Source organism: Engraulis encrasicolus, chromosome 24 (assembly GCF_034702125.1).
Source record: "Engraulis encrasicolus isolate BLACKSEA-1 chromosome 24, IST_EnEncr_1.0, whole genome shotgun sequence".
Lineage (NCBI taxonomy): Eukaryota > Metazoa > Chordata > Actinopteri > Clupeiformes > Engraulidae > Engraulis > Engraulis encrasicolus.
The window spans coordinates 39241085-39252641 of NC_085880.1; the positions used below are offsets into that span (position 1 = coordinate 39241085).

At 45.6% G+C, this 11557-nt stretch overlaps 1 protein-coding gene across 1 annotated transcript in view; it reads right to left on the reverse strand.

Moving 5' to 3' along the window:
- rasgrp3 (RAS guanyl releasing protein 3 (calcium and DAG-regulated)) overlaps positions 1-11557 on the reverse strand; it is a 95821-nt gene that overhangs the window by 43465 nt on the left and 40799 nt on the right. Inside the window, exons 2-4 of the mRNA XM_063191958.1 lie at positions 6375-6672; positions 5557-5659; positions 1040-1102 (exon numbers count right to left, since the gene is read on the reverse strand). Of these exons, the coding sequence (XP_063048028.1) occupies positions 1040-1102; positions 5557-5659; positions 6375-6444 (236 nt within the window). The 5' untranslated portion in view covers positions 6445-6672. The remainder of the gene's footprint in view (positions 1-1039; positions 1103-5556; positions 5660-6374; positions 6673-11557) is intronic.

Below are 11557 nucleotides of genomic sequence, written 5' to 3' on the forward strand. Positions count from 1 at the left end.
TATTTATAACATTTGGGGAAAGGAGACCACATCATGCTTTAGCTGACACCATGCTGTTCACAGAACAGAGATAGCAGGAGAACCGGAACATTCTTGTGGAGAGGAGAGGAGAGGAGAGGAGGAGGAGGAGGAGAGGAGAGGAGGAGAGTAGGAGAGGAGAGGAGGAGGAGAGGAGAGGAGAGGTGAGAAAGACAGAGAGGAGAGGAGAGGAGAGGAGGAGGAGGAGGAGAGAGAGGAGAGGAGTGGAGAGGAGAGGAGAGGAGAGGAGTGGAGAGGAGGAGAGGAGAGGAGAGGAGAGACAGACAGAGAGGAGAGGAGAGGAGGAGAGGAGAGGAGAGAGGAGAGGAGAGGAGGGGAGGAGAGGAGGGGAGGGGAGGGTAGAGGAGAGGAGGCATGGAGAGGAGAGGAGAGGAGAGGTGAGACAGACAGAGAGGAGAGGAGAGGAGAGGAGAGGAGAGGAGAGGAGAGGAGAGGAAAGGAGAGGAGTGGAGAGGAGAGGAGAGGAGAGGAGAGGAGAGACAGACAGAGAGGAGAGGAGAGGATAGGAGGGGAGGAGGAGGAGAGGAAAGACAGACAGACAGACAGACAGACAGACAGACAGAGAGGAGAGGAGAGGAGAGGAGAGGAGAGGAGAGGAGAGGAGAGGAGAGGAGAGGAGAGGAGAGGAGGGGAGGGGAGGGGGGAGGAGAGAGGAGAGGAGAGGAGAGGAGAGGAGAGGAGGAGAGGAAAGACAGACAGACAGACAGACAGAGAGGAGAGGAGGAGAGGAGAGGAGAGGAGAGGAGAGGAGAGGAGAGGAGAGGAGAGGAGAGACAGATAGAGAGGAGATGAGAGTTGAGGTGAGGTGAGGAGAAGAGAAGAGAACACACACACACACACACACACAGACACAAAGTCTATCTTTGAATGACTGAATGACACCAACAAACATGTCATTCCCTCACCCCACCTCACCTCGTCACCACGCACAGACAGACAGAAAGAGGCCAAGATATACAGTATATCTTAAAAAGCACAGACATCCTGAAACATCTCTCACCTCATTAGGTAGCAGATTTTGAGTCGCGTCCTTTGGCAGTCATCTCCCTCACAGTGGCGATAGGTGGAGCATGTCAAGGAGATTTCAATACAATACAATACGATACAATACAATACAATACAATACAATACAATACAATACAATACAATACAATATAATAAAACATGTATGTATATCCCTTGTGGAAATCGACCAATGGTTTTACTAACCATGGCTCTACCATGGTATGTCATGGTTACTCTAAGTATTCTGAACCAACCATTGTATTACTATGGCGTATCCATGTTGGGTTTTACCATCATTTTACCATGAAAACTAAAGATGGATCATGGTTATTCATGGTTTTCATGATTTTTTGAGTCAAAAGCCATACTCAAAAATCCATGAGAACCATGAATAACCATGACTAATTGTGGGTTTCGTGGTTACCAAAAAAACCCATGAAATCCATGAATATGTACGTGTGGGCAGCTATAGTGTAATGGTAAGGAGTTGGACAGAATCTCACAGAGTTGCAGGTTCGAAACCCACCCTTACTTCTCCCTACACCCCCATTCATGGCTGAAGTGCCCTTGAGCAAGGCACCTAACCCCACATTGCTCCGATTTTCGTAAGGGTACAGTATCACAACTATGACGTTCCGATGGGTGGGGCTGGGCATGTCAAGGAGAGTTCAGTGCAGATAGAGCGAGGGCAATATAAGGCATCAGACACACCGACTCCCACGCTGCTGACGCCCGATTACCGCCGGTTGGTATGTAAGGACAGATATGCTTCCATGTATTTTCACCGACGGCGGTAAAAATCACGTCCGATCAGCGACGCTTTACCGGCCTAGTGTGTAAATGGCCTAAGGTAGACAGGCAGGCTGGAAACACATATGGCCAGTGTACAGTATATACACAAACTGAGACACAGACAAAGACACAAGACAGACAGACAGACACACAGACTGTGCACAAACACATGGGCAAAAAGTAATCAAACAACAACCATGTAACACACACACACACACACACACACACACACACACACACACACACACACACACACACACACACACACACACACACACACACACACACACACACACACACACACACACACACACACACACACACATTACAGTTTTTCTTGATCGCTTTAACACAATTTTTTAAACTGACTCACACAAAGTCGTCATGATCACTATTTCAGCAAAGCAAAAGACACGTTGTGCATATGTGTGAACACATTCTTGTTCACTTGACATATTTCCCATTCATATAACACAGTTTTTGCTGAACAGTTAACGCATGTACCATTTAAGTAGTGCACATTTCATTGTTTAAGCTCTGATAACCATACAGAAAAATCTACTCCTGACACACCAGAGCACCTATTTGACACTCCTTCTCAAAAATCTTAATTTAGCAATCAGTCTTTATACACAGTGTCTTCTTGTTTGTTCTGGGCATGGAGTTCTTTTGCAAATTTGTTGTAAGTGCATTCTCGTACTGCAAAATCATATTTTACTTTACACATATTTTCTGTAATACCGTTATCAGCCGTTAGTACATTTTTGATTACACTTGTAAAAAAAAGGAAAACAAACAAACAAACAAAAACAAAACAAAAACTACATCAAAGCATTCTGATTTTCAATCCAATTCTTTGCAATAAGACATTATTGTTACACGGACCCACTACCTAGCCTACTGACAATTTTACATAAGAAAAGACACAACTCAAATCTTTATGCAAAGCATTTACTGGGCCAGCTATCTCTCAGTCAGTAGATCCTGATCAAGCAGAGTCAATGGCTAAGTGAAAGAAACAACAATGGAACTGGCTTGAAAGTTATGTAATTGACAACAGTGTTAAATAACGGCAAATTGTGTCAACATGATAGCCGTGTTTTGGATTTTTACGACCATTGTGTAATGACTGACTGGGAGTGTTCATACACTGCTATGCATTGTGTATTGGACTGAAGACAGAGTTTGCTTTTATTGCATATGTTAAATATTTTGGAAACGTAGTAGCCTTTTGCAAACAAAGTTGTTGTGCTTGGAGAATCGGTTTAACTGGTTAGCCCGTTGCGTGAACTGCTATGAAAATGTGCTTTTTGGAGTGACAACTGTGTCAAAGCAATCAAGAAAAACTGTAAAGATTTATTGCATGTATACACAGAGAACATTAAAAACCCAGTACAAAACAAAGAGCACCGTCAGCCTTTATGCTAAACCCTTTACATTCCCTTTCTGTCACCTGTTTGTTTTTGTTTTTGTTCTTCTGCTGTCAGTGAGATACAGTATGTGACATATCAAAGCCGGGAGAGAGATAATGGAAAGTCATGGTGTGTGTGTGTGTGTGTGTGTGTGTGTGTGTGTGTGTGTGTGTGTGTGTGTGTGTGTGTGTGTGTGTGTGTGTGTGTGTGTGTGTGTGTGTGTGTGTGTGTGTGATGGAAAGTCGTGGCAAGTGCTCCACTGCTGGCTGAGCTCCACTGCCCAGCACATCACAACAACACATTTCACTTTACTAGTATGAACACTGATTGTACTTCTGTGTGTGTGTGTGTGTGTGTGTTTGTGTCTATGTGTGTGTGTGTGTGTGTGTGTGTGTGTGTGTGTGTGTGTGTGTGTGTGTGTGTGTGTGTGTGTGTGTGTGTGTTTGTGTGTGTGTGTGTGTGTGTGTGTGTGTGTGTGTGTGTGTGTGTGTGTGTGTGTGTGTGTGTGTGTGTGTGTGTGTGTGTGTGTGTGTGTGTGTGTGTGTGTGTGTCGTGTCATGTGCTCCACTGCTGGCCGGCTGAGCTCCACTGTCCAGCTCAGCTAAAACAGGCAGCGCTATTTGTTACCAAGCCAAACAACATTTCTCTCCTCTTGGCCCGATTTGAGGTATGCACGTCCGCAGGGCCGGATTAGGATGGCCCAGGGGCCCTAGGCTACAGGTTGTTTTGGACCTCCCTCCAGAAGACAAATTTTGCCACAAAATTATAAAGGCAGACGGCCCTGCCGTGGCCAAACGGTAGGGCACTCGTCTACCACGCGGCTGACCCGGGTTCTATTCCCAGCCCGGGTCCTATGCCGGCCCTTGCCCGTCTCTCTCTCCCCACTCGCTTCCTGTCACCACCTTCACTATCCTATCATAAATAAAGTAAAAAAAGTTAACAGAAATAAAGAAGATAAATGCAACACTGTTAAGTCCTTCCTCCCTGTGCCACTGATGTGCGTGCATTCTCTGTCCTGTCATAAATACAGTCAAAAAGACCAAAAAAATATCTTTTAAAAAATGACACAGGCAGGCAATTCAGACTATGTCTGCCAACTGTGGAGAGGAGTATTAAAACAATTTCACACTATGATGACGCACGACAGATATATTTTTTTCAATATCACACCTCGTACAATTCGGCTTTTTTTTTTTTTTTTACTTTTGGATAATCGGGGGGCCCCTGTCCTGGCAGGTGGGGGCCCCTACTGTAGGCTTCAGCCATATCTTGCCTGTGCGTTAATCCGGCCCTGCGTGTCTGTGTCCATATTTTACAAGTAGCATTGGACAGGCCTTGGGCAGAGTTCCAGAGCTGCGGAGAGACGAGAAGCTTGCTCGCTCGCTTGGGCTTGGATGATATGGCCTTCAAAAGAAGCACACACTGTCCTCTGATGTACTGTACACTTACATACACTCAAACAGAGAGATAGTCGTGTGTGTGTGTGTGTGTGTGTGTGTGTGTGTGTGTGTGTGTGTGTGTGTGTGTGTGTGTGTGTGTGTGTGTGTGTGTGTGTGTGTGTGTGTGTGTGTGTGTGTGCTTGCAACCGATGGATGGTGTACAAAGACACACACACACACACACACACACACACACGAACACACACACAAACACACACACACACACACGAACACACACACACACACACACACACACACACACACACACACACACATACACATGCATATTGGTTACACGAATGAACAATACCGTGATTTTGTAACCATCCTAAAAATTCCCAGTTACAAACAAAAACATGTGCGTGCAGTCTGTCGCTTCACACACACACACACACACACACACACACACACACACACACACACACACACACACACACACACACACACACACACACACACACAGACACACACACTTGTATTACTATCTTTGTGAGGACCTTCCAAAACTACTGAATGGTAAACCCTTACCTGTCAGTAAACAAATGTTTTTGCACTTTCTGTTTTTTTATCAACAACAAAACAATATTTTTAATGTCTGAGGACCGACCAAAATGTCCTCACAACCACAAATGTCCTTACAACCACACATGTCCTCACTGCAAAGGTGAAATGTCAGGTTTTGGTCCCCACAACAGTGATATAACAAGTACACACACACACACACACACACACACACACACACACACACACACACACACACACACACGCACACACACACACACACACGCACACACACAAAAACACGCTCGCACCTACGCATACACACATAATATATACACAGACACACACACGCAGCATATAAAGGATATAGCATCAGCAGCTTGCCGGCCAACTCGGTGGAGGTGACGTACCAGCGGTGCATCAGCAGTACTGTCCTGGGGAACAAGTTCCCCTGCAGCTCCCCATTGTCATCTGGGAGAACACACACACACACACACACACACACACACACACACACACACACACACACACACACACACACACACACACACACGCACACACGCACACACGCAGGCACGCGCACATGAACATGCACATGCACATGCACATGCACATGCACATGCACATGCACATGCACATGCACGCGCGCGCTCGCGCACACACACACACACACACACACAGACACACACGAAAAGTTAACTACCATAGTACTACAATACTATTACATACCGGTAACACAGGGCCTTAACTTTAGTAATGCACTACTACGACTTGGTCCTTGCCATTCTCGTAACAGCTAATTTATAACAGGTGCCGTATTTCACAGGTTTAATATTTTTAACAGTTTATTTCCAGAATTCATGCTCATTCACAAATGTTTGCTTTTTTCATGAATACTTACCACCGCCATAACATTCTAAGTATTCATTATGACTGGGAAAATTCTATTTCATACATGAAAAGGGAGATCTTCTCCATGGTCCGCCATTTTAAATTTCCAGAAATAGACATTTTTAGCTGCTTAACTTACTATCATGTGGTCATACTAGTAAATATTGGTTTATTATTAATAAATATTCATGAAAATATTAACTTGGGCAATAGACAGCACAGTTTCAATGAGCAGCATAGTTTCAATACCTACTCTGGACGCCATCCTAAACAGTGGAACTCTAAAGTGACTCACCAAAAGCATGTATGCAGGCCTCCAGCAGCTGGCTCAGGGTGGCAGCCTTGCCCAGCGTCGAGGAGCCCATGGCGGCCAGAGGCGGGTGGGCCGGAGGAGGGCCAGAAGAGGACCAGAGGTGGGTCCCTCAAACAGCACTCACACACTCACAACCATCAGGCCAGACGGGGCGGCCACCGCCCACACACATACAGTAAAAAATAAATAAAAATTACAACACACACGATCGCAAACACACACACTCACACACACACACAAACAGATGCTGATGGCAGTGGATGGTCCGGACAGCAGCTATCTGTGGAGACAAACCAACAAAACAGGGATGGAGCTGATTAGGAACAGGTGGGGGCTCCAAATATCTGGCATTGGCCTGTCATCAACTACTGTGAAGTACAGGATTATATGAGCTACTGTAACCCAATATGCAGTGTAGTACACTTTTTTGACACATGTACCCTTTTGATGTACAGTATGATAAATTAAGTTTATGTGTACAATTTACATAACATAGTAAGCATAATATTTCATCACAAAAAGGCTAAGCCTTAATGAAACAATAATATCAATGCAATACCAGCATCATTTCCTTTACTTGATGTCATTGATTTTTACAGCGAACAAAACATTTGATATGGCAGAACACCATCTGGATTGAACATGAGGATCGATGCTTAGATAGAATCAGAATAAATGCCCCATATCAACAAATGGATCACAAAGAAAAAGCAATTGCATACACCTAAACATTATCCATTATTCCCTTTGGTCTCATACTACCGTAGCATTGCATTCTGTGATCACTCAAAATTCACATTTACAGCAGCAAAAACCCCACCAATGAAGCCGTGTGACTGAACAACAAAACAGCAAGCCGGAATGTGCAAACGTGGGCAGAATCAAAGACAACTCATCAACAAGAGGTGTGAGCAGGGTTGCCAGATGAGACTGATGATTTCCATCCCAAGAAAAGCTCAAAACCCGTCTGGAAGCACTAAATCCCGTCCAATTTGAACTAAATTCTATTGATTTCGATGGCAATAAATCAGCAGAAAAACCCACCCAACCAATTGCCATTTTTACCGCCAGACGGCCATCCTAAGCAGCCCAATTGGGCGGGAGACTGCCCAATCTGGCAACACTGGGTATGTGAGCCTCCACAGTGCAAGCTGGTCCCAAAGGAGCTGCATTGGGTCCCAATTCAATTAGAGGACCCTCTCAGTAGAGGCCCCAGGGGACCAGGAGAGAGCAGGGCTTACTGTAAAGGCAATAATGGCAGAGTGGGAACTCTACGCTACCTGAGCGACGCAAGTCATTATTTGAATTGAATTCGATACTTTTTATCTTTACTTTTTATACACGTAGGCTACATTTAAATGCAGATATTTTCTATTTGTTTACGTTTAATCACAACATGTGGATAAAACTAAAAACTCCATTGTGACAGGTCTGTTTTAGTCCCCCTCAACTGACAGGTTAAGTTTAGGGATGGGTTTGGGAAGGGCACAAATGTAAAACTCGGAGAACATTGCATTACTGACAGGTTAAGTCTAGGGATGGTTTTGGTAAAGGCACAGCTTGACCAATCAGATGCCGCCATCTATGTGCTCTAGACAGCAGGGAAAGCGTCGGAATCTGAACGCAACTTCGGATGTTGGTTTGCATGAGAAATTGGACACAATTTTTCGAGATCAGGCTTGTCTCTTCGGCACTTGTATAGGCTGCATTATGCAACATATTTTTACCAAATGAGCAACCATTCCAGGAATCGGGCCTCCCAACCCACCCCAACCCACCCCAACACAACCCAAGCCACCACTCTCCTCAGGGCCGGATTAATGCACAGGCTAGATATGGCTGCAGCCTAGGGGCCCCCACCTGCCAGGGCCCCCCTGACTGGTCAAATGTCAAAAATTGCAGAATTCTGACTAGATGCAATATTGGAAAAAACACCTGCGGTGTAGACTAGAGTGCAGTTGGTAGACATGTTACCTTGATTCCTGGCTTGTAATTATGAATGTAAGTTTGTCATGAAATTTGTCCTCTGGGGCCCCACAGCAGCCTGTAGCCTAGGGGCCCCAGATCATCTAAATCCGGCCCTGACTCTCCTCCGCCCTCCATCCATGCTTCACAAACATCCATTTTTAATGACTTTCTGGATTGTTCTGCTCATTGCGTGACCTCCTCAGCATGCCATGCAAATTGTATATGGCTTTGTTTTGGTCCAGTGAGCCAGACACGGGCTGCCTATCCACGGGGAGGCACACAGGGGGGGGGGGGGGGGGGGGGGGGGGGGGTGGGCGGGGTGCATGGGTCCATCTCTCTCCACTCTCTTCCTGTTGTCTTTTCCTGCTCTCTCTCTCTCTCTCTCTCTCTCTCTGTCTCTGTCTCTCTTTCTCTCTCTCTCTCTCTCTCTCTCTCTCTCTCTCTCTCTCTCTCTCTCTCTATGTCTCTGTCTCTGTCTCTGTCTTTCTCTCTCTCTTTCTCTCTCTCTTTCTCTCTCAAGTGGCTACATCTTGACTCAACCCTGTTAACTGCAGCAGTTATTTAGTTATTTCTTTTTTTATTTTCAGTGCAGTAGACTAACGTTTCAACAAAGCATCTTCTTGTATTCTTTTCTTTTCTTTTATCTGCAGTTTCCATCCTTCCTGAAGCCATGCCTGTATTTAGGACTTTTTTTCAGGACCTGCTGAAGAGGCCTGCAGACTAATACCATTGAGGGAAGGGCCAGGCCGGAATCAGAGAGAGATATGCCAACATAATAGGTTTCTATGGGCACCTAACGTGACCAGGTTCCGGTCTGCCTAAAGGGACGTGTCATAATGCTCCTAGCATTGAATAGAACAGTCCTTAGGTCTGACTAGGGTGCTGTTTATACATACCTGGGTATTTTAATAAACGAACATTTTGCTTAGCGAAATATTTTCGTTCACATCAAAGGCAAATACGCATACATGTGCTGTTGAGAGCTGTCATAAATACGTTAAGCCTGTGCGCCGTAAGTGTCATTCAAGTCTCCGTTTATCTCTGTTTATATACAAACGCTAACCGGAGATTTTAAAAAATCTCCACTTTTGCCGGAGTTTTTTTGGAGCTTCGTTTATAGAGGGAAAACCTTCGTTTGTTTGTGAACGAAAGGCACATCCGAAGGGGAAGGTCTGCGTATATCAAAATACCCGGGTATGTATAAACACCGCCTAGGTCTGCCTAAAGGGGGATTCCCCCCCAATAATAGAACCCAGAAACAATGGGCCAATGGAACCTCTCTCTCTCTACTCTCTCTGCCGAAATCATCAATAGTCCACCGGGCAAATGGCCTGTATGCCATATGACCAACCCAGCCATGGAAATGTGACTGGTCCAGATCAACCACCATGCTGAAACCAGATGAACAGATGAAAAGAAGAAGAAGAGCTTTGTTGTGGAGAAAATACTTCAACCAATACTTCAATCAATCAATCAATCAATCAATCAATCAATCAATCAATCAATCAATCAATCAATCAATCAATCAATCAACCAACCAAGACTGTGTGACACTGGGGCCTGCCTTGATTGACTGTAGTTGATTGGGTCACCTCAATGTCAATGCAGTAAAATAATAAAACACTGATGTCCCTCAGGGCATTTAGCAGGTGATAGAAATTGGAATGTGCTTGTGCTTGTGCTTGTCTGTGTGTGTGTGTGTGTGTGTGTGTGTGTGTGTGTGTGTGTGTGTGTGTGTGTGTGTGTGTGTGTGTGTGTGTGTGTGTGTGTGTGTGTGTGTGTGGGTGTGTGTGGGTGTGTGCAAGTACATCTGTGTTTATGCACAAGTAATTTGTGTATTTCTTTGTATCGCCCTGTTTACATGTGTGTGTGTGGGGAGTGTGTGTGTGTGTGTGTATGCATATGTGTATGCGTGCGTGTGCGCGCACAGGCGTGTGTGTATGTGTGTGTGTGTGTGTATGGGGGGGGGGTGTATTCTTGCTCCTGTTTTTGACAGCTGTTTGTAAGAAGATTAGCGCGTCCTGCATCTCCAGAATTAGGCACTTTGGCAGATAAGATCTCAAAACAGGACACTGGACTGATGTCATTCTAGTCCCCGCACGAATCTGTGTCAAGCAACATGTCCGCCTGGAAGAGGCAGAGAGAGAGAGGGGGGAGAGAAAGAGAGAGAGAGAGACAGAGAGGGAGAGAGGGAGAGAGAGAGAGAGACAGAGAGGGAGAGAGGGAGAGAGAGAGAGAGACAGAGACAGAGACAGAGACAGAGACAGAGGAAGTGAGAGAGAGAGAGAGAGAGAGAGAGAGAGAGAGAGAGAGATACAGTAGATGGAGAGAGAGGGAGAATGAAAGAAAGAGAGACAGAGAGAAAGAGAGAGAGAGGGAGAGTGTGTGTGGGGTAGAAAGAGAGAGGGGAGGGAGTGAAAGAGAAAGAGAATGAAAGAGAGATAGGACTTGTCATGAAAGCACCCGGTGTGGTGTGTCTCAGCTCTGTGGGTGTTTTTGTGTCCAAATGCACTTGAGCGCTTCTTCATCTCTGCCGATCCAAACAAAATCACTCCACAAGTCACCAGAGAACACAGGAAAGACATGGCAGCGGCATTAAATATGTATTTATGACATGCAAATCTATCTAAACGCATTAGGGCAAACACACACAAACACACACATGGTCTCATGAATACATACCCTCACATATGTGTACATACTCTCGCTCACGCACACACATGAACGCACAGATACACACACACACACGCACGCACACACGCACGCACACACGCATGCACACACAGACACAGACACATACACACACACTCTCTCTCTATTTTTTTCAATTTTTTCTAGTACTTCTTAAGAAGGCCAGCTCTGCTCTGCTTGTGTCCAGAGGCTCCAAGAGAGGGAGGGAGCGAGGGAGAGGGGGATGAAGGAGAGAGAGAGAGAGAGAGAGAGAGAGAGAGAGAGAGAGTACAGAGGAGATGAGCTGGTTTGGTTGCATGGCTTTGGCTACAAGCAGAGATACTCTGATTAGCATACAGCATTCACTGGCACACACACACACACACACACACACACACACACACACACACACACACACACACACACACACACACACACCCACGCACACGCACACGCACACACACACACACACACACACACACACACACACACACACACACAGCCAGTCAAGTCTGACTGCTCAGAAG